General features: G+C 48.6%; 2 protein-coding genes across 2 annotated transcripts in view; one reads left to right on the top strand and one right to left on the bottom strand.

The window, feature by feature from the left end:
* The window catches only part of frmd4a (FERM domain containing 4A), a gene marked incomplete at both ends in the record, with an annotated part of 48,828 nt that extends 36,815 nt beyond the window's left edge, over positions 1-12,013 (top strand). The window contains 13 exon segments of the mRNA XM_080002437.1: positions 514-652; positions 1,192-1,333; positions 3,599-3,732; positions 3,896-4,018; positions 6,735-6,966; positions 7,113-7,169; positions 7,650-7,738; positions 7,740-7,888; positions 8,430-8,588; positions 8,712-9,050; positions 9,356-9,936; positions 10,634-10,736; positions 11,911-12,013. Coding sequence (XP_079858563.1) covers positions 514-652; positions 1,192-1,333; positions 3,599-3,732; positions 3,896-4,018; positions 6,735-6,966; positions 7,113-7,169; positions 7,650-7,738; positions 7,740-7,888; positions 8,430-8,588; positions 8,712-9,050; positions 9,356-9,936; positions 10,634-10,736; positions 11,911-12,013 — 2,350 coding nt within the window.
* Positions 12,014-20,033: 8,020 nt separating this feature from the next.
* On the bottom strand, positions 20,034-22,356 carry tmem253 (transmembrane protein 253; the record flags this gene model as incomplete). Its single annotated transcript, XM_080002833.1, has 5 exons — positions 20,034-20,090; positions 20,646-20,792; positions 21,603-21,713; positions 21,969-22,079; positions 22,195-22,356. 5 exons carry the CDS (start codon positions 22,354-22,356, stop codon positions 20,034-20,036), a joined length of 588 nt encoding a protein of 195 aa, XP_079858959.1.
* Between the last annotated feature and the right edge of the window lie 1,258 nt (positions 22,357-23,614).

Genomic DNA, 23,614 nt, shown 5'->3' with positions numbered 1-23,614 from the left:
ATAGCTGTGTTGTGGAGGAAGTGACCTTTCTTGTGTTTATTTAACATGCGTACATATGTGGAGTGTTATTCTACAGACAGAGGGTGGGAGAGGATAGGAGGGGGGAAAAAAAAAAAAGAAGAGAGAAAGAACGAAGGAGAGGGTTACCGAGAGAGCAGCAGTGTTTTTCTTTCAAGGAGTCTGTCATTAGTGTGAGTCGGACGGTTGCCACGGCTACAGTCGTTTGTTTAATAAGGAAGAGTAAACCATGTGGGAAACGACGTGTGTGGCTCTGCAGCCATCTCCTTCTGTCTCCTCCTCGCCTGGCTCTCACACATCCTACTCTTCTATTTTCTCACGCCGAGCGGTTGTAGTAGTAGTAGTCCTGGTAGTGGGAATATTATTAATAATAGTTATTAGTAGTGATAGCAGTAATTTCGTAGCAGGAGGAGAAGTTGTAAAAGTCACAGCATTTCCTGCCATTCTGTCTCATTCAGTGTGTATAAGGAGGCCTTGTGTCCGCTCCCACTGTAGGGCGTCGGTGACGAGAAGGACGTTTGGCCACAGCGGCATCGCCGTGCACACCTGGTACGCCTGTCCCGCCCTCATCAAGTCCATCTGGGCCATGGCCATCAGCCAGCACCAGTTCTACCTGGACCGCAAGCAGAGCAAGGTCGGTCAGTCCCGTCGGACAGGAGTCGAATTGAAAGAAAAAAAAGAAAATCAACTTTGACCCGTAGGCAATAAGAATAGTCAAATAAAAAGTCCCTACCCGAGGGGTAGTGCTTTTTAAAACTCCAGGAACTTCGGGGGTGGGGCTTGCCGCACTGAACATTTCTGATTTCATCATTTTTTCAAATCTGCAGCCGCAAATGGACTGTATGTAAAGTTTGCTTTTGTTCCAAAAATATTCCGTTTGTACAAACAAACTGAAAACAACCCATAATATTAACTTATATATCTATATCTTGTGAAAGCACCAATAGCCATCCCCAAAATATCGTCATCAGGTATTCGTCAAAATATTGTGATATGGTTTTATCAGTACCACTCAGCCCCATAATCCAGCACGTTATCCCTTATTTACAATCCCCTTCTGCTTTGTCCCGCTGAGCCTTTACAAACTTCAATTCGATCGACAATGGCAGAATTATTATCCGAAGAACCGCGATGAAATTTCAAGACTGAACTCATTTGCTCTTGTCGGCACAGTCTAAGATCCATGCGGCCCGCAGCCTGAGTGAGATCGCCATCGACCTGACGGAAACGGGAACTCTGAAGACATCCAAACTGGCCAACATGGGCAGCAAGGGCAAGATCATCAGCGGCAGCAGCGGCAGTCTGCTCTCCTCAGGTCAGTGAAAACCAGAGAGAGAAAAAACAAAATAAAGGTACAATAATTATCTGAAATGAATATATTAATGTTTAGAGCTCTCATAATCATCGCTATAATCGCCTACTCGCAATTATCTGAGCTGATCGAGGCCATTTTGTCCAACCAATGGAGATTTAAAAGTCAATGTTCGAAATGTTGGGACAAATACAATTTGACAGTCTACCTGCATTTTTATTTGTTAAATGTTCAATGCCAATAAGTCTATCTAACACATGAGGTGGACATGTGTTATTACGCTGTTTTACAGTGTGGCAGTGGCATAAAACGAACAAAGAAGGCAATGAAATGGTTCATCGCAATTTGCATGACAATTAATCGTCGGCTCAAGTGTCAAGATTGTGACAGCGCTATTAATACTCATACTAATCATCCGGTGAGAAAGAAAGAAAGAAAACAGAAAGAGAGAGAGAGAGAGCGCGCGAGTGCGAGACTGACGGTCGAACATCACTGAGCACGTGTTTTAAAGTCCAAGTGCTGAAAGGTAGACGGGCGGGGGCAGCTGCTTCTGGAGAGGCAGCCACACTGATTTTTAAGTGGAATGTTCACACGCACGCACGCACACACACACACGCCACGCATAATCTGTGTGTATGCATGGGACACAACCCCAACCCCGACCCCCACCCTGCTCCCAAGCCGCCCGCACAGAGAGAGCCCCCCCGCGCCGCTAAATTTAGCGTGTGGGGGATTTTCGTGGGATAGAGGTTGATCGTACGCAACTGGACTCTGCCGCGACCTTTAGAACAATGCCCGTTTGTGTGGAATGGAGTAACGAGGTTGGACGCGCTGCCGGAGAGGGTCGCCAAACCAAATCCTCACCGCTCCCGGATCTAAAACGCTCCACGCTAGTCGTCGTTTTTTTTTTGGGGGGGGTTTTTTGGGGGGGGGGGGGTTTTTCGTTTTTTTTCGTCCCCCATCCCTCCGTGGCGAATTCTCCCGACGTCGCCATCTTTCCTCACAGTGAATATCTCATCTCGCCTCCTTAATCCCCCTCCCCACTTTTTTTTTTTCTTTTTTATCTCTCTGGATATCTGTCCTCTCCCTTTCTCTTAATCTTCTTATCTCCTTCTGCAACCCCCCCCCCCCCCCCTCCCCGCCATCCATCCGTATCGGTCTCCAGATCCACCTCCATCCCTACAGAGTGTCTCTGTGTCTGTGCAGCGTCAGTTGTCTCCCCATGGCGACTGTGCTGATATCCTGAGGCGCTGTCGACTGGACACAGTGTCTGTCACATCTGCCCGGCAACAGCAGCATCTTGTCTTTTATCTTATAGTTATAGTTAGATTTATAAAGAAAAAAAAATCAACCACCAAAAAGACCGGAGAGAAAAAAAAATACCAAAACCCACTAAAATGTTTTATGCAAGCATCTGCAGGTCCACATCATAAATAGTTTTGGATGTAGATGTAGACATAGATAGCTAAAGAAATAGAGGAAGAACAACAACAAGAACAAGAACAAATTGAAAGTTTTGGACGTAGTAGAGGAACTATTGGTGCTATTGCTAGTTGGACCTAGTTAATGACAGATACCAAATGATAAATAATATTGAAATTGAAAATGGATACTGTTATTGTTATTTTAATATTTAGAGCTATTTTTTTTTTCTTCTGTGTGGAGCGGTATTATTACTTTGCATTATTGTTGTGTTTTAGGTGGACCCCTTTTTGGCAAGAGGGTCCACAAAAGAGAAAGAAAGATTGAAAATGGAGAAAGTACGTGCGGAGTGTGTGTGTGTGTGTGTGTGTGTGTGTGTGTGTGTGTGTGTGTGTGTGTGTGTGTGTCTGTATGTGTGTGTGTGTGTGTGTGATATGCCCTGAATAGAGCCCAGTACAGACATGACTGTCATGACTCTAGGACCTTCTGGGTGGAGGCTATGCGTCACAGCATTTGTCCTCAGCTGCTCTTTAGCTTTAATACACACATACACACACACACACACACACACACACACACACACACACACACACACACATACACACACACAAATTTCACCAGAGCTAAGTCTCCTTATCAAAATGTTCCATCCGTTTCCTTGTAAACATCCTGAAAAGCAGCAGGTGCACCCCAAACACAATCTCCCACCCCCCTTCGATCTGCCTCAAATGTGGCAAAACATGCGCGCGCGCACACACACACACACACACACACACACACACACGCGCGCGCGCACACACTCTGGGCTCCTGGTCTTACCTGTGCTGTGCCTGTGTTGCCCACCAGGTTCCCAGGAGTCAGACAGCTCCCAGACAGCCAAGAAGGACATGCTGGCAGCGCTGAGGGCCCGACAGGATGCTCTGGAGGAAACGCTCAAACGACGGTTGGAGGAACTCAAGAGCATCTGCATCAGAGAGGCGGTGAGTCACACACACACACACACACACACACACATACACACACACACTCACACACAGACATACATAAACAGAGATTAAATGTGTCGTACACACAAACAATAAAAATTGGAAAAAAGTACCAAAGTATTTGGGAATGTTTATATACTTCCCCCTTGTTTCCCAGGAGTTGACAGGGAAGCTCCCCAAGGAGTATCCTCTGGATCCGGGGGAGGAGCCTCCCACCGTCAGGAGGAAGATCGGCACCGCCTTCAAACTGGACGAGCAGAAGATCCTCCCCAAGGGAGAGGTGAGATCAGCCATCCGAGAATGGACTGGTATAATAACTACAAAATACATTCGTACATCCTTCGAGATCATGCTCGGGAATGTCCACTCTCAAATGAAAGCTGGGATATCTGGCTCAATCCATTCAGACCAATCCCCCTCTTAAGTCTTCCCCGAATTTTTGGGTGGAGCAGCAATATGTTAGGTGTCCGTGGCTTCATGCAATCCTCAGTTTGGATCAGAACTTATGGAGATACGGCTTCACAAGGACGGAAGTGCAGATATCAGTGTTGTAGACAGCCAGCCAGCACCATCCCTTCACCTCTCTACACTTCCCCAAATCACTGGTTTTGTTTATACTTTTTTTACTCAGAGTCATTACTATCAAGTGAAGCGAGAGAGGAACTTTGAAGTTAATGAAGACAACCGGAAACAAATGTTAACAGTCCTCCCCAACCCCATGACGGCGCTACAACAAACCGGCACTTGAACCAGTCACAACCTTAACAATAACCTCAAGAGAAGGAGAAGAAAAGCAGACGTAGAGTTGTGAATTTGGGTGACTTTACATGCAATCCAGAGTTTAACAATGGTGTTCAATCCTATTTTCGGTGCGATGTACGGCTCCACGCCTGTGAGTCGAATAGTAGCTCCTGTTAGAGCAGAGTACGCTCCGTACTTGATACCCGTACGACCGCCCTGTTAGCGGGGCAGCTTAAGCCTTTGACGGCTAAATGGCACGGGATGGTGATTGAGGCGATGATAAGTTAAGCGATCTAATCGTTCGTCAAGTGAGCGGTGGGCGTGGGACGCTGGAAAGCCACAGTCTGACAAGCCTTGGATCTTGTTATGCTGAATCTCTTTCGCCCGCTCTCTCTTGCTCTCTCTCTCTCTCTCCCTCTCGAGCATTTGGTCTTTTTTTTTTTTTTTTTCCTATTGCTGCCATGGCTAGATTTTCCAGAGTAGCAGAACTTCTAAAAATAGTCTTGACTCTGCGTTCTCACCGCAGGAAGTGGTGATAGTAGGATTGCATGTGTGTGTTTGCCTGTGTGTGTGTGTGTGTGTGTGTGTGTGTGTGTGTGTCTGTCTGTCTGTCTGTCTGTGTACTTGAGTCCGTGTCTGTCACTGAGGTTGTATGCATTGAAAGGGTTCCAGAAAAACAGTATCACAAAACAGCCTTGCAAGCAAAAAAGATTTTACACTGCCTTCTTTAAACTGTGCTGCCTCTGAACACACGCACACACACACACACACACACACACACGCACGCACGCACGCACGCACGCACGCACACACACACACACACACACACACACACAGAAGCCACTGGCAGCACGATGGAGGAGTAATTCCACAGAACTGAGGTAGTCCAGTGAGATGTTGACCTAAGTGAATACATCATCACTTCGTCTCCCCGGAGTCAAATGAAACCGTGTGTGTGTGTGTGTGTGTGTGTGTGTGTGTGTGTGTGTGTGTGTGTGTGTGTGTGTGTGTGTGTGTGTGTGTGTGTGTGTGTGTGCACGGCTCTGTGCATACAGTGTATTCATGTACTGGTTTGTCAAAGAGGCAGTAAAAAACACCCATGCATACTGAAGGCTACAGGTTCACATGCAAGCATCACGGCCTTTTGTAAAAGGCTAATGTAGCCACGCTAATTTGAAGGGGGTCCTATGACATTTAATTAGTCTCAAAACCCGCGCGCGCACAGAGCAGTATCCGGGAGCGGAAAAGCATCACTCGTGCACAAACGCGGCCCCGCGAGCACGGGGCGAGCTCGACCCTCCCTACGCCCTTAAGAATTGCTCGTCAGGTTTACTTCTGGGACTTTGGGGGCGGGAATGGAATGGACAGTGGGTGTCTCCTCTCCTTTGATTGGTTGCTTTGAATCCCATAGACCGTATCAGAAGAAGTTGTTAAAATGCACATTGTTTGCATATGTCCACAGTAAATTTTATTGGATGTTTGTATTTGATTTTTGTTGTATATATTTTTTGTAAAATATAAGAGTCAAGACAAAATAAATATTTCAATGGGGAATTATCAATAAATTTTTACATGTGTGAATCCGGACACTGACGCGAACACGGCTCTCCGTGCGCCCCCGATCGCCGAGCCCAGTTCCTCCAAATAAAACAACTAAAAACAGCGTGGGTCGGGTACAGCCCTCGTGAATCGTATTTTATCCTCAATTGCTTCTCAGATGCAACATTATGTCATTTGGAGGAGTGGAGGGTTTCTCCAGAAAGGTAACTGACTGCTGCTATATTTTAGTGATTCCACATGCTGTGCACTGGCTACACCAGCACAGACCAGTGCCTTGGTAAACATTGTGTGGTCTGTAAACACACTGAGACGCTTTGATTTATCATCAATTAAAATATACAGTGGAGCCAGGGCACAGCATGTGGAATGACTAAAATATAGTAGCAGTAGTCAGTTAATAACTTAGCAGTGTGTTTGTTTCATATTCACTGACAGGAGTGTGGATTGAGGGGGGTTGTTATTTTTGAGGCACAGAGGTCTGGATGGACATCATCCAGCGGTAGGAGAATGATGATTTCCGCGATGTGTTTTCACTGGCCCCCCTTGTGCGCGCATACGAGCAAAATGTGTTGTGTGTTTTTCAGACCTTGCCTTGTTTTGGTTGGGCCAGCGCGTGGGGTTTCTGTCGCTAAAAATGTGAGCGAGTTCAGTACCGTGCTGGATTCGCCCTCACCGTTTGTGTGCCCTAATCCCAGGAAGAGGAGCTGGAGCGCCTGGAGCGGGAGTTCGCCATCCAGTCCCAGATCACGGAGGCGGCTCGGCGGCTGGCCAGCGACCCCCACCTGACCAGCAAGAAGCTGAAGAAGCAGAGGAAGACGTCCTACCTGAACGCCCTGAAGAAGCTCCAGGAGATCGAGAACTCCATCAACGAGTACCGGGTCCGCTCCGGGAAGAAGCCCACGCAGCGGGCGTCGCTTATCATCGAGGGTGAGGATTGCATTCCACAGACGTCGTTCTGTTTCGAGACACACCCCCAGACCTATAATCACGGATTAAAAAAAAAACTTTCAGTGTATGGCAGACAACTTCCATTTGAAAGCCCGTTCTTTGTTCAAATCCTTTTATGCCCATAGAAGCCAATATCGGATCCGAAGACAGCTCCCTGTCTGATGCGCTGGTTTTGGACGATGGTGAGTCTGCGTTCAACGTCGAAAGTGTCTCCAATAAAGATAAAAAGACAACTGAAACATTGAAGAGAACCTTAAAATAAATAACGTAAACAAATAAATTGAAATTAGGAAAACTAAAACTTTTCTCTTTTTAGAGGTTGGAATAATTTGCATTCAACCATAATGAAAGAGAAAATGAGAATTAATGGTATCTCGAGCTCAGCAGGGCATGAAAAGCAGGAGAACCACAAGGGAGGAGTGCCCGACGGGGTCTAGACGGCGATCATCTCCCCTTACCCGATTAAGTTAAAAAGAAAACGTACAAATTCAAGACGTATTATAAGATATGTGAATTACAAAAAATAGCATTTGAGACATTCATTAAATACTGTGCACTCCAGATTCCAGAAGCTTGATGAAAAATAATCCATTTTTATTTTAATTTCATACTTATACATAACCCCACCTTCACCAACGTGGTTTTTCCTTTCTTCGTGTCAGACGATCCCCAGGTCACAGGTACTCCCACCTTCTCGCCAATAGCGTCCCCGCACAAGGGCCTCCCTCCCCGGCCGCCGTCCCACAGCCGGCCCCCCCCCCCCGCAGTCCCTGGACGGCCTGCGCCACCTGCACTACACGCGCCTCGACTACGACAAGTCCCCGATCAAACCCAAGATGTGGAGCGAGTCGTCGCTGGACGAGCCTTACGAGAAGATCAAGAAGCGCTCCTCACACTCCAGGTAACCAATTTTGGATACGTTTTAGTGTTGGGACCACTAGATGCGTGACAGGCATTATGGGATGTATTGTGTATTCATTTTCCTGATGAATTGTTGATACAGAGGTTTACTTCTTTATTTTCAGCTTTATTATTTGTTATAATATAGGCTCTTTTATTATCGTATATTTTTTTACTTTTATTATATTTTTTTATTGTAAATTTGTGTGCTCCTGTAACACCACAATTTCCCTGCAAGGATGAGTTTAAATATTTATCAATCTAATTAATTTCTTGATAATATGGCAGTCATGCAGCGTTGTTGCAAGAGAGAATTGTATTTTATTTGATGGATTGTATTATTCCCTTGTATTGAGTAAATATTTTGTTTATTAGAGAACATTTAGTTTGCATTAGAACCATGCAATGTTTTTTTTTTGTTATGCATATGGTGTTTAAACTGCACATATCCTATCAGAATCTTGTTCTTATCTTGTTATTATTATAATACTTTTCTGTTGTGTTTACTGACTGTTTATTTTACCTTCTCCTCCTTTCATCAGTCACAAGCGTTTCCCCAGCTCTGGCAACGCAGAGGCGGGGGGTAGTAACTCTCTGCAGAGCAGCCCCATCCGAAGTCTCCCCCACTGGAGCTCCCAGTCCAGCATGCCCTCCACCCCGGACCTGAGGACGAGGGCTCCACACTACGTACACTCGACCAGGTCAGGCCTGACCTTCAAATGTGCAACCCTGATCATATTATTTCACTTTACATAAACTGTATCCTCCAAATTCTTAATGTTGTTGTTGATATACTTCTAAAGCATTTTCTCTGTCCTATGCAGGTCAGTGGACATCAGTCCCACCCGTCTGCACAGCCTGGCTCAGCACTTTAGAAACCGCAGCTCCAGCCTGGAGTCCCAGGGGAAGCTCTTGGTGTCTGACCCAGACACGGACCCCCACACCCGGGGCACTCTGGGCAGCCCCGACTTCTTCCTGGTCCCGGGACGCAGCTCCAACGGCTCGGACCCGCTGGATGACTGCTCGTCCTGTACCAGCCAGAGCAGCTCGGAGCACTACTACCCCGCCGGGGGGCCGCTGGCCCCCGGCAGCAACCCCAACTACTCCACCCTGGGAGAGGACTCCCCCTCCAAAGCCAGGCAGAGACAAAGACAGAGGCACAGGTGAGGGCCGGTGACAGCGTCCTTTAAAGACCTAGAAATTCGAGTGGAGAGTGGAGTCGATTATTACAGGTAGAGATTATTAGTAGATTATTATTACATGGCAATTATTACATAATCGCCCGATTGAAATTATTTGCGCAGATCTCAATCTTTTTGTAAAATCAATAGATTCCACAATCATATGCTCACATCCAAATTTAACTAATGCTAGAAATGTTGCAATAAATATTAAATCAATTAGGTGAGTGTCCATCAATTGCGTTGCTGAATATGAACCCTCTCCCTTTGTCATGTCCCCTCGGCAGGTCTGCAGGTCACCTGGGCTCCTCCAACTCCGGCTCCATGCCGAACCTGGCTGCCAAGAACGGCACCAGCGGGGGCGCGGGCGGCGGTGGTGGGGGCGGGGGTCACCACGGGGTCTACCTCCACAGCCAGAGCCAGCCCTCCTCCCAGTACCGCATCAAGGAGTACCCACTGTACGTGGAGGGCAGCCCCAACCCCGTGGTGGTGCGCAGCCTGGAGAGCGACCAGGAGGGCCACTACAGCGTCAAGGCGCAGTTCAAGACCTCCAGCTCCTACACGGCGGGGGGGCTCTACAAGGAGACCTGGGGGGCCGAGGACGGCAGCGACAGCAGCGGCCGACTCACGCCGTCCCGGTCGCAAATTGTACGGACTCCCTCGCTGGGGCGCGACGGGAGCGGCGGCGGAGGGGGGAGGGTGGCGGTGTCCGAGGAGCTGCGCTGCTGGTACCAGAGGTCCTCAGGGAGCCTGAAGGAGAGGAGCCACTCGCACTCGGGGTCCAACTCCTCCGACACGGGGTCGCATCAGGGCACTCTGGGACACGGCCGGGGGAGCAGGGTGGGGACGCTGGCCAAGTGCTCGCCAGGTGGGTGGTTCGTCTCTCCTCCTGCTCCGTAAGGGTTGTTTTTATACGCACTCCGCAAGCGCAGACGCAGCTTTCGGTCTCGAATTCAAAAAGTCTCGACTTTGGCCCTCGCTGCGAAGACAAGGCCCATGTGCTGCTGGGAACAAAAGGAGGCGGCTTTTAATCACAAGCTCTTACTGTGTAGTGAGCGTCTGACGGGAGATTTGTAGGTATGTAAGGAGCCCTGCTCCACTGGCTTACTCCAAATGTTCTGTCTACAAAGGCAACTCTGTGTTTAAGATGAAAAGCTTCTGCCCCGTGTGAGGGTCGAACTCACGACCTTCAGATTATGAGACTGACGCGCTGCCTACTGCGCCAACGAGGCTCTGTGTGTTTGCATATGTGTGTGTGTGTGTGTACGCGTGTGTGTGTGTCTATGCGTGTGTGTGTCTATGCGTGTGTGTGTTATCTGATCCCTGCACTGTGACTCCGCCCCCAAAAGCTGCAGTGAAGCATGCTTTGCATTCCACTGGCCTTTGAACCCTTTGTAAGTAGTGTGTGTGTGTGTGTGTGTGTGTGTGTGTGTGTGTGTGCGCGCGCGTGCGTGCGTGCGTGCGTGCGTGTGTGTGTGTGCGCGTGTGTGTCTTCCCGTCTACGCCTACCTCTACACACATGCGTACTATATGGTACAAAGTAATGTCCGTCTCTCTCCTCGTAGCCGCCTCCCCGCACAGCCAGAGGAGTATGACTCCATCCAGCGAACAGGCAGCCACACCCACCCCTCCCTGTAGTCCACAACACATCCTGAACTGGCAGAGTGGGTAAGATATACACACACACACACACACACACACACACACACACACACACACGTCCACAGAGTAGCTGATCAGGATGAAAAGATAGACTGGTTGGAGTTCACAGCTCCTCGGCAGCTTTTTACCGTCCTCGCGTAGCTGTGTGGAAGTTGACACTTTTGGGAGCCTCGAGTCTTCTCCGTCCACTAACACTAACACTCTGGGACTGCATTTGATCCGGGGTTTATCGACATTTACTCTCCAGCTTCTCTCCTCACGCGATCACTTCTATATAACTCACTTCTTACCTTTTACTCTGTTGCTTGTCTGTTGTTGTTTTTTTTTGACGAACCCCCCCCCCTCTCTCTCTCTCACTTCTCTTCCTCTCACACAAAACCCGGGTGAACTTCATTAATATCTCAATGTCTCCCTGTCTGCGCTGTCCCTCTACTAATCTTCCTTTCCTTGTGTGTCTGTCTGTGTGTGCGCGCGTGTGTGCGCTTGTGTGCGTGCGTGCGTGCGTGCGTGTGTGTGTGTGTGTGTGTGTGCGTGCGTGCGTGCGTCCTCTCTCCTGGTTTAGAGGCACAGCAGACAGCTCTCCTACTGAGGACGTCTGTCAGTCTGCCGCTCAGACCAGCTCTGACGCATAGAGGTACTGTCTAGGGGAACCTGCAAACCTGTGGCGACACTAGCAAGGCCAGACGCTTAGAAATAATGAAGGAACAGTGGGCGGCGGGGAATCGGCCCAACGAATCAAAAATCTGCCGTGGGGAAATCCGGAGCGCCGAAACGAGCCGGAGGTGGAAGCTCAGACCGTCGTGCCTCTTATGAGGAAGAAATGGGGGTTTTTTTCGGGGTTTTGCCGCCCGCTATTTGTGTGTGTGTGTCCTCCTGCCTCTTTCTCTGGCTGCGTCTACATCGGGTTCCTGCATGCGCTCCGCCCTGTTGCTCTGGCTCTGGAAGCTCCTCCGTGTGTCGCAGCCCCGCGGATTCCGCTTCTCAAAACACACTCAAATCGCACGACGCGTCCGGCGTCCGCAGAGTCACCGGTCGCCGCGCGATAACCGCGGCGGGAGAAGCGCCCGCGCACCAAAACCATCCGGGTTAGAGCGTCTGAGGCGTCGACCTTCGTCGGCTGGTGACGGATGGCCGATGTCTGCGATGTCTGACCTTGGTTTCCCTCCCTCCCCCTGCGCAGGTCCTTCAGTGACAGCTGTTTCCTCAGCAGCCCCCTGTGTTCGGAGCTGGCAGACGTGCAGTGGTACGGACACGACAAGGCCAAACCCGGGACGCTGGTCTGAATCTTTGGAACGGACCCGCTGCCCCCTCCGCAGTCCCTCACTCCTACCCCATCAGCAACCAACAACCTCGTCCTCAAAGCCTCGTCCTCAAAACCCAGAAAATCCCGGCTGAATCCCGGCACCCCGACCCCTCCCCCTCCTATCCGGGCTCGACCGTCGAGCCGTTCATGCGACTTCCACACCGTCGCGGCACGGGCGAGGCTTTGAGAAGTGACCGCTTCGGAGGGGGAGATACAACCTTGAAACTTAAACCCCCGACAGGTCCGTGAGGTCCCCTCTCCATCCGGAGGAACAGGCAAGGGTTTTGGGAGGCGGCGGCGGCGGCGGCGGCGGCGGCGGCGGCGGCGGCGGCGGCGGAGAGAATGGCGAGGGGACGGGGAAAAAAAAGGATACGCACTCTCATCCCCACTCGTGCCCCCACAAGTCACCTCCACAGCCGACCCCTCAGCCATATTTCATATCTTCAACCTCTGATGCCGGGGCTCACGGAAAACTGAACTGCCACCAAATCAGAGGATACCTGCTGGATTTGAGCCACCGATTTTTCACGCATTGCCGGCCCCCGACTGATTGGTGTGTGTTTTCATTAGTCCCGTTGATGTCGTCTGTCTTTTTTGGTATCATTTCTCCCGCTGTATTCCGTGAAAGATTGAGCGACAAACAGGAGCGACTTCATTATCTGGTGGATGAAACCTCGCAACAACAGCCTTCACTCTCCCCCTCCCCCAACCAAAGATCCACCGGACTCAACACAAAGGCCCGGCACTGACTTATTGGACCATCAGTCAACCGAGCGGGAGCGTTGTTCCGAGCGGCGGCGCGGCGGTGGTCTGTGGGGCGGCCGTGGGTGCGTGAGGACCGTAGCAATAACACTCATTGTAGCAGGACGTGGACCGGTGCCGGAGCCCCCGAGTCGACCCTGAAGACACCCTTTCTGGCCGCGCCGCCGAACCCCGCCGTGCTTTGTACACAGGCCCCTTACAGCGTCGCAAAGAGGAGATGGCGAGGTTTGGCGGTGAAAAAAACGAACAAACGAAAAAAAAAGAATAATAACTTTGTGTATTTCCAGTTGACTTCATCATCTTATGGACTCCTGTCTCCGAAAAACGGAACGGCGGCGAAGTCCCGTTCGCACGTCTTGCTCGCGTACGGCGCCGACCGACTCCAACGCCGTCGTTTTGATCCGAGTGACCCGTAGAGATCCACGGAAAGCTCCGACCGTCGGACCCGAAACGGAGGCCGTCCGGGTGGGGCGCCCTGGCCCTCTCTGTCCCCCTCGTAAATGCGAGCGGTGGCGCCGCCGTGGAACGGGATTGAGCCTCCAGAGGTGCACGGTCTCTCCCCCCGGCAGACGTAGAGCGCCCTCACTTATCGACCGGCGTCAGACATCAACATCCGCGTTACGGGCACAGGCAAACCGCCGGCTTCTCCGTGCCCAAACAAGGTCGGTGCTTTCGAGTTTCTACCGTCATTCCTCACTGAAACAGACACCGCGTGGGGTTTTTTTGGGGGTTTTTTTCCGTTTGGAAGAAAGTGAAACGGCGGCCGGGGAGGGTTTCATCAAAGATATAAACGCCGGCCGCCGAGCGATACTCTAGAGTCTACGTCGAGAGTTTTTGTTTTTTGGTTTTTTTTCGGTACTTGCGTCGTGTTGCGTGGAGGAGCCATTTTGGGTTTAAAAGCACAACACCGGTCGGGAGTGGCGGTCGGGGGGGTCCTCCCCTTCTCTGCCCCCCGCGAGGGGCGCGGCTGTGAATTCTCGTGCGGGAAAGCTCAGAGGAGGAGGTGCAGAGGCGCAGATCAATTCGCTCCGAGGCGTCGGCCGCCTGAGAGGGTTTGTGATATCGTGTCGCTGTCGATATCAACTGAGGAAACAGGCTTTCGATCGATGACAGGGGAGAAGCCGGAGTAAGGCGGTCCCCGGTGCCCTCTTTCTGTACCGCGGTCCTACCCCCCCCCCCCGGCGGACACGTCTCTCGTTCCAAATTCAATCGTCAGCGCCGGGCTTTCAGGGAGCGCAGTGCACTCTGCTCGCCCTTCCCGTGTTCCCATGACCAGCCCTTATTATTCCCGCCGACCGACCTTCGTTGGGGGAAGGCCCTCCGTGCGAACCGAAAGACTCACCTCCTCACCTTCTCCTCGGCGGGCGGCAGACTCCCCATCTCAGCGACGCCGGGCGAGCGAGCGACCGGGTTATCGTTTGGGGTTTTTTTTTTGTCGTTGTTTTTTTTTTTTTAACCCAGTGTCACGGCAAACCCCCCCCCTCACAGTGTAGAAGCTGGACTTTCACGTATGCACTGGAATTCCCTGTTTTTTTTTTTTTGTTTCGTTTTGTTTTTCCCTCTCGTCTCATCATAATAACATGTAACTTGCTACTGTCTAGACTACTTCGGTGAGAAGGTCGGAACCCGGTCCCGCCGCCTCCGCGGTCCGAGCCTCGGGTCCCGAAGCGAACCAGCGATCGCAACGGCAACTGTCCGCTGTGAAACCCAAACGCGTGTCCGCCCCCTTCCGTCGTACGCAGCTGTTGCCCCTCGCCGCCCCCCCCCCCCCCCCAGTCAAACCCTACGCCGTGCGCACTCCTTGCCCGCGTTTATTTTATTTTATTTTATTTTTATTATTTTTTTCGGGTGCGAGCCGTTCCCACTGTTGTCGTCGGCCGTGACGTCTTGCATGCCCTCACTGGACGCGCAGAGATGAAACTCCAGCGTCCGCCCTCTCATAGCGACTCCAACGAAACACACCCCCCCCCCCCCCCCCCCGCGGAGCACGTCTTTGTACATGAAGATGCCCCCCCCCTCCAGACTGTCCCGATCGACCTTTGACCTTTGTCCTTGTGGTGAACTCTGGACCTCTGAGCCCGATGTGATAAAGCGTGATGTACCCTATAGTTCTGAACATGCCATACTTGCTTTCCGTGCTTCATAGAGAGACATTATGAGATTTCTTTTTTTCTAAAAAGTCCCGAGAAAAATCTACTAACTTTTATCAGTCTTTATTTTAACTTTTTTTTTTTTTTTTTTTTTTTTTTTTTTTTTTTTTCGTATTTATGGAGGGGCACTGTAAGGTTTTGTGGGTTTTTTTTTTTAACATTCACCGCTGTTCTAACCCAATATCCCGTTTTTTTTATGAACCGGTATTGTTTTGGTTTTTTTTGTTGTTTTTTTTTTTGTTGTTTTTTTTTCTGATATTGTAACAACCCTTTCAGGTGCGACAAAATGACCAGTTACTGCTTTGTCACATAGACTCCCCTTCATTGTTATCAATAGATTCAATACCAGATGTGCAGAATGAAGCTTATTTTAACTTACGGTTTAATTGTAGGACACCCCCCCCCCCCCCCCGCGCCCCCCCTACCAAACAATAGAGCATGTAACTTGATTTTATCACTTCTGTTCAATTGTAACCAGACATCAAAGGTGTTGTAGAAAAAAAAAAGTGGAATTGACAAAAAATAACAGAGTTCCATAATTAATTTATTCTTTTTTTTCTATTAAGAATTTGTATAGTAACTTTACATTTTTCAAAACTGTGTTGTTGGCAACTGATGATGAATTTTCCAGATGAGAAGACTTGGTGGTTTCTCGAGATTATGAAAAATAAATTATTGCTGAATGTTCTCAAGATGACGTCCGCCTTTTTTTGCCTTGTCTTGGCTTTCCCTTGCGCTTTTCCGGCGTGAACAAGGTGCGATTCACCACCTGAGTCCTCGCTCACCGCCGCGGGCTATTCGGAGGACGCGCCCCGGCGCTCTCTGTAGAGACGACGGTGAGAGCATGTGGAGTAAAGCTACCATCTGGCCCCGTAGCTCCCTGCTCCCTTTTCTCCATAGTCTCGACTTGGTGCTCCCAAGGTCCCCTTCCCCTGAGTGGAAGAGGAATCCGGTTCTGAGTCAGCAGAGCCGACCTTGTCTCGCCGAATCAACGCTTCCTCTTTCCCGTGGCCAACTCACCTTTGTGTCATCGCCGCGAGGCCTCCCCTTCCCTTTCACACGGAGGGGATGTTTTTCTTTTTCACTCCGAGGGAAACAAGATGAGGTGATTTTCCGGAGATTCCCAATACCCAGTCATCCCTAAAAGAAAGCCGTCAGGGTGACATCTTGTCATAATATCGCTACAAAGAACCGGGAAGCCCATGTTAGGAGGTTCAACCATTGGCTGAGAACACACGGTGACTTATTCACACGCAGATTCACACGCGGAGGTTTTCATCTATCTATTTTAAAATGGAAGGAATAAGCCATCGATTTCTGTGCCGTTCAGATAGCTCGTCCTTGCTCCTTTTCCTCTTTTCTCTGTCTATTTACTAAAAAATGTCACTTTCCCCTCTCTGCACATTCCCATAGCAATATCCCAGCCAGAAAACAGCTGGAATCTGTTAACCAGACATGCCGTGCGAAAGGGGTTCCACCTGGATTCTTTCACTCTTACGGCCCTGAGTGTGTGTGTATGTGTGCGTGCGTTCGTGCGTGTGTGTGTGTGTGTGTGCGTTCGTGCGTGCGTGTGTGCGTGCGTGCGTGTGTGTGTGCGCGTGTGTGTGTGTTTTTGATCGCCATGGGGTCAGAAGACATGGAGCCCTCTCACGGTGTGGATCCCACTAAGATAATCCCACAATGAGCCCAGGGTACTCCCTACCTGACTGGTGCCTCTGGTTAAGTTTCAACACAGGTAAAAAAAGAAAAAGAAAATAAAAATGGTTTCAGTTTAGCTCTTTATCACTCCCATCGGGCTCCAAATGTTACTGCAGTGTGTTAAGTCTACTGTGTGCTTAATGTCATTGAGCCAATGAGGTTGGCTTTCTTACTGCGAGCGCCTTGTGGGGTCCCCATGTGGAGTTCATTATGATATTGTTTGGGGGAAATTCTCTGAATTTTGAAATCTCAAACTGAAACAGAAGAACGGCAGAAGCTAAGAACACGGTTTACATCTTGTTGGACCAAATCGATTCACATACGGCGCAGAAATCTGTGAAAAACCAACCAAATTTGACCGAAATCACAGGGTGCGGTCCAATGCATTCAATGCCAAAATATGTCCAAGCTGGCTAAAAGTAACTGCAGCACAATGACATGAGGTACGAACATGGTTGAGGCGTCGTTTAAACCGGTATGTCACAAGCATCTCGTGGTTTAAATTTCATCCAAACAGATCCACATACGGAGCAGATATTAGGGAAAGACCGAACAACTGTGATCCCAAATATTCAACGTTTGGTTAAAAGTAAGAAAATAAACATTGTTTTTTCAAGAAAAGTCACGTATAAACAGTTTCCTACAGCTAAACGTAGCAGATTTAAATGAAAAGACAGAGAGTGCTAAGTGTTGACAAGTTCTTCCATAATAATTCCAAATTGATGTTGAAGTTCCATATGTCCATATGTTGTCTGCATTACAATAAGTAGACAAGTAATCTGTTAAACTGAATTTTCCAATTGTATATTATTAACATAAAAAATGTAGTGAAGTAGTAATTACAACTACCATGTATTTATTATATTTATAAAATAACATGTATTTATTATTGTCATGCAAGGTAATTACAACGTTTGTTTTTGAAATTGTTCCAGATGCCGAAAAATAGCCAAAAATCAATACAATAAAGACAATAAAGAAGCCATTGTCCAAAAATCCAGTCCTCAAGGTCAGTCACAATATTCAAAAATAAAGTTCTGAAGAAAAATACTGTGGGGGAAAAAAAACACTTATGGATAAACTTTCAATATTGCACCGAGATCAGACGTGGAAGTCGCAGAGAACGAAACTGACAAGAAACTCCCAGACGAGGAACTGTTGGAAATAGTGTCCATAATAACATCCACTCATTTGACAAACAAACACGTTAGCACTTAGTGTGGGGGAAGTCGGGAAAATTTCAGCACGGACGACGACGACGACCACACCTGCCAAAATTGTAACAGATTTAAACTCACAGAGAAATGCAACTTCAACATCAAAGCTCTGGAAGTCACCAATGATGCATTGAAACCCGGCGTGGATGTGACAGCAACGATTACAAAGTCTGTCAAGCACCGGCGCCCGGTCAAATATGACGTGATCGTCTGAATGACAAACATTTCCAACCAACAAAAAATGTGCCGCGGGTGAATAAATATTTTTATTTTCCTCCGTTAAAATGGCTTCGTTTTTGTAAAACGTACATTACAAACGTCGAGCTGCAGTTATAAAGATGTGGATCCAAAACCTTGACTTTTTTTGTTAAACAACTGCATATAACGCAACGTTTATAAGCACTGTTTACTTTGACAATTTCATACAAGTTGTCCATTTTCTTTGTTGCTTTTTTGATTTAAGATTGCCTTTTAAACAATGAACGCTTATTAATTGTCAAGTGATCGTTATATATACTGTGGTACTTGTTTGATTATTTTGTCCAGATGTCTTGGACAACTGGTTGATAAAACAATTATCTGTCATTTCTTGTCCAAATTTACAAATGCACTCTACTTAACAACTTGTGAATAAAATTAGGACTGTTAGCTCCGTTGTTGAAAACTGTCATTTAGAACTGACCTACCTGATGTGATGCCCGTTATGTCACTTTAGAACTTACGATCAATGGTTGACATCTGGTTGAATGTTTCATACGCGCTGTCGTGCAAGTTTGATTCATTCCATCCAGATTTGTATCCAGAACTACTGATACGACTTCATAAATTCTCCGAACATTGACAAAAAAATGGTGTTGCATTGAGAACGCCGTCACTTTATAACATTACCAACCGATGCCGTATAAATCCACCATAAGTCTCTAAGTTAAAAAACAAACAAAAAAAAACAAAAAAAAACTCGTGCTAGATTGCACGAACAATTGGATCGATCTAAATACCTGAAACACAGCGGGAATATTTAAACGGAACATCAGGAACATGGACGTAACTCCACAATGTTTGTAAGTTTAGCAAAACTGTGATGCATTTCACAGTAACCAAAAGACGTAGCAGGTACCTAAAATGAATAAGCTGTATTGCTGCCTGCAGCTATATTTACATACACAAAAGTATCCAAACAGTCAAATCTTTTAGAGCTTCAAATTTGAACAGGTTAGCACTTAAGTCCACTTACATTGAAAACATTTTATATTGAAGTGATTTCATAGAGGATTGATGTTTAAATGTTTATCAAGTCAAGGGTAATGGACACAGAGTTATTACAAGTGCCTTGTGGGGTCCACATATGATGTTAATTATAAGTAAAATGATCCAAAGACGGGGGGTAATGCCCGGCCCGGGGGAGGGAGAACCAGATCCCTGAAAGCAGGTCACTGCTGACCTCTACAGCCCCTGGAGAGAGGCAGGGAAGGGCTTCAAACTGGTGCAAACCAATGCAGCAAGTTTGCGTTCGAGTTTTATTTATACAGTCCCCAAGCATGTTCCGAGGCAGTGACCTTCTTACTTCACCAGCCCAGGCTCACGCGGTCGGCATCTAAATGTGACGCTCATGAAAAATTAAAATAAATACTCATCGACGTTTGGATTGGATTTTTACATGAGGAAATAGCGATTACCTTGGGAATTCGTGAGGGAATTCACAGTTGTTGTTTTTAAGAGGGACGTCTTTAAGAGGGACGTTGTTTTTTTCCCCCGTGCGCGCCGCTGCCTTTGAATTGAGTAATCTTATTCCCCATGACTCATGTCACATATTCACTGCACTTGCAATGACTGCCCTCTAGTGAAATGAAGGCCCTGAACAAATAAAATGCGTAAGGCTCAGTGAGTCGCACTTGAAAATGCAATATGTTTTATTACAGCATCAATAAATACGGAATTTTAAGAAACGTGGATCATCTGAAAAAGGACAACTGTGAAAACATCGATATACAGTCTTGATAAACATACTGCCGTTTTGTTAGTTTACTATAAAGATAAGACAGATTTGTCTGTTTTTTTTAAAGTCTTTATAGCTGATAGTGGTCAGTCGACGCATGAGCGGGGAGTGAAGGCCCTGGACGCACCTCAGAGTGCAGTCAGAGAAACGATGAGTGATGAGTCATGTGATTTGGAATCAAAGGCTGAAAAGCTCCTCTCGTTCCAACAGCGGATCGGCGTTATCATCCGGACCCTGCGGAGCAGAGGAAAACAACACCGCCAAGTTGAGTACCGCCCCGCTCCGGATTTTTTTATTAATTTTTTTTTTTTACGGAAATCATTCACCCGCACGACAAAATGATCATTCCAAGAGCCGAGGAGGCCATCCAGGGTTCCTCGAATTTGGTTTGACGAAGCCCCAAATGTCTCCCGACGGTGCGAGAGGTCCCTGGGGCCACGTGGTCATTTATTTAAAATATAAATGGAGAAGAGCGAATGTCTGCAGATACTGTAGTTTGTATTTCATATGGGGGCAAACGTTACTCTTTGACGTTACGGGGCTCCATTAAGTAGACATATTTCAATTTCATGATGTACTCTTTTACTTTTCTCTGAAAATGAGTGTGTGTGTGTGTGTGTGTGTGTGTGTGTGTGTGTGTGTGTGTGTGTGTGTGTGTGTGTGTGTGTGTGTGTGTTTGAATGAGTGGGTGTTAAGTTGCGTTTGCAAAAATACCGTGCATCTCTCGGTAATGATATACACACGTGGGTTTTTAGGCGCGCGTCGGTGCCTCCGCGGTATTGTATTCACCTGTGAAAGAGGGCTGTAGGTCTGGGTGCAGGGCGAGCCGTAGCGTCGGAGGCCCCTCCAGGACAGGAACAGGACGTAGACGGATGCGAGGAGACACTGCACCGTGAAGGCGACGGCGCTCCCCTTGGCCACGTGGGAACCCGCTCGCTACGGTTCAAATCGGTCGAGACCGAAGACATTGAGGCCAAAAGCCTTTCAGATGCAGCTTATGGTAATGGATAGGTTTTCCTCAACCCAGGCCTTATTAAAAACATTGCTTCCCGCCCTTCCCACCTGTTCCGAGCACGACCTCCCTGAACCCTTCACTGACCACTGAACCACTTACCACTCTGCTGCAGCTTCTCGCCGCGTTTCAATGCGGCCCAACGGGGCTTTGCATCCTTTGTCCGTTTTTTTGCCATTTCATTCGACTCTTTCGCACTTTTGCACCGCAAAAGAGTAACTTTTGCAGCTACATCCGAAAGCCACACCAGGTTGTCCAGTGGGAAGCGATGCAACTTCCTGTTTCTAGTCCCCGACGTGGGCACGGAGGGAGCCGCAAGAGGTGATTCGTGGAAGTGCAAAAGAGTCGAATAAAGCGCTGCAACACCGGACAAAATGTACTATTTGCGCCACCGGACGTCATAGGAGCGCAGAGAGAAGCTGCGGCAGAGTGGTAAGAAGATTGTCAACAGTAACGGGCTCGGCGAGGCTGTTCGAGGAGCAGTCACAAATGACGGGGACCAACGTTTTTAATCACGCCCGGGTCGGAAAACGGCAAACCTGAACTTTGAGGCTGAGAACCAGCCGCAGAAACATCCCGCCCGCAGCTCGCTATTTACAGAGGTGACACGAAAGCAGAAACGCGGGCGGCGGTTTCTCCGAGATGGGGTCCCCGTTCTCCCCCGGGCCCTTTGAGATGGCGTCGTTTCGTTCGTAACAGAGTAACTCCTCACTTCTTGGAAGGCCGCTTGTTACCTGCTGACTCGTGCCGAGCGCGATGGGATGGAGGGAGTTGAAGCTGTAGGCCAGCAGAACACAGAATCCAAGCAGAAAGCTGAAGAGGTTGAGACCCATCAGAGTGGTGACCTGCCCAGAGCAAACAACCACCTTCAACACCATGAATGACGTGGTCCTTTACGAGCGAATGAGTCTACGCTGGGCCTACCCTCAGTTTGGTGGGGTTCTTCGGGACGTTCATTGCCAGACATCCAGTCCCGATATACTGAAACGCACGCACACACACACACACGCGCACGGGCACTCAAGTCAACTTTGTCACGAGCGAGGCACAACTGAATGGGCGCGGTGTGTCGCCGCGTCGCCCGGGAAGAATGCACTCACAAACAGGCTCGACCAGATCGGCGTCGTCACGGTGACAGAGCAGCTGTAGCTCACGCAGGCGTAGGTGACCGTGGATAAGATGCACGCCAGGGCGCCCAGAACCTGCACCACCTGGACGCCGAGCGGGACACCACATTTGATTGGATCGGATGGGATTGGGTTTGAGACGAATCGCGTCTCGCGGCTTGTTGAAAGTTTAAGGACGTTGACCGGAGTCGGAGCTCACCCCTGTGACTAAAAGTCGGGTGTTGACAACGGTCCCGAACCAGCGATGGATCCTGGCGTCTTGCAGGTCTCCCCGGTTGGTTGCCGCGGGCTGGGGGAGCGCGTCCGACGTCTCCCTAAAGTACACCTGGTACAGCCCCTCCTGGAACATGTTCTGCGACATCTGTCCCGGAGGAAGAACATCACACGCACGTTTCCCGTTCAATTGGTCTAAAATGTAGAGGCATCTCTCTCTCTCTCTCTCTCTCTCTCTCTCTCTCTCTCTCTCTCTCTGGGGCCGTCGTACCTTTTCCCCGTCGGTGTTCCTCCTTCATCCAGACGCCTTCGCGTCAGGACCAGATGACGAGCACCGCTACATGCCGCTTCACTGCTGTTTTGACAGGCTCTTCCTCGCCTTCCCGGCTCCTCGGCCCAGGTCCGGAACCCACGTTCCCCCCGCCCCGAGTAAGTGAGGAAATGATTTGCCTTCGACGAAAGCCTTTTAAAAGTCCCGAGTTAAACTGGATTTGGCGTTTCGCTGCAGCTTGACTTCTCTGCACAGCTTTGTGTTTCTACCCCTGCTCTGTAACAGGGTGTTTCAATGCGGGACAGAATCTCGTCTGAACTTTGCTCCACCCGCCCTATAACGCACACATTCCCACTCTCTGTCTTTCCAACCAAAGGTTGCTGGTTAATGGTTTATCCATTGTGTCGAGAGCATTCACTATATTGATCACCTCAGTATCTTCATTTAAGTAGCTGAATAAATTGCCTTTAACGCAGTCGCAGGACGGGCGGTTTTTCGACGACTACGAGGGGGGAGAAACAAAAAATCAAGAATATGAAGTTGAGTTTTTTTTATCAACTTGTTTGCTCTCTGGATGCTCCAAAGTGACGCTGGGTGGAGGTTCCACCAAGACAGTGCTTCAATTTCTGACATGAGCCTCGGACGACATCCGCTCACGTGCTGAGATTGTCCGTCTATGTCCTCTGTTTAGTGTGATTTCGTGCTTTATGCGTAGAAGACTCACACTTAAATCCACTCCAGGCCCGAAACTCCCAGGAAACACCATGTTGAAAGGCTGTGCCGCGTCACGCGCTAAATAAACGTAAATAAACAAGATGTATCGATATGGAACCGTTTTTTTTCTTTGTTTTTTTAATCATGTTCAATCCCTGAGGCAGTCGTCAAATGGGCCTTAATCCATGTTGTACTTTCGACATTCCACAGACATTGACTTGCAACTGCTCCAGTCTGCTCCTAAATCAGTTAGACTAGAAGTTGAATTAAGTCAAGTCAGACAATTTGCATTCAAACCAAACAGCTTTGTGATTTGATTTTAGCCACATTTACTCCAATACATTTTTTTTTTAATAACCACTTATACATTCATTGGGTCTTTTCTTCATCGAACATTAAATTAGAGTAAAAAAAAAAACCA

The sequence above is a fragment of the Zeus faber genome, assembly GCF_960531495.2.
Source record: "Zeus faber genome assembly, chromosome: 6".
Classification (NCBI taxonomy): Eukaryota; Metazoa; Chordata; class Actinopteri; order Zeiformes; family Zeidae; genus Zeus; species Zeus faber.
The sequence above is the reverse complement of the archived record's forward strand: the minus strand, read 5'-3'. Positions and strand labels throughout refer to the sequence as shown.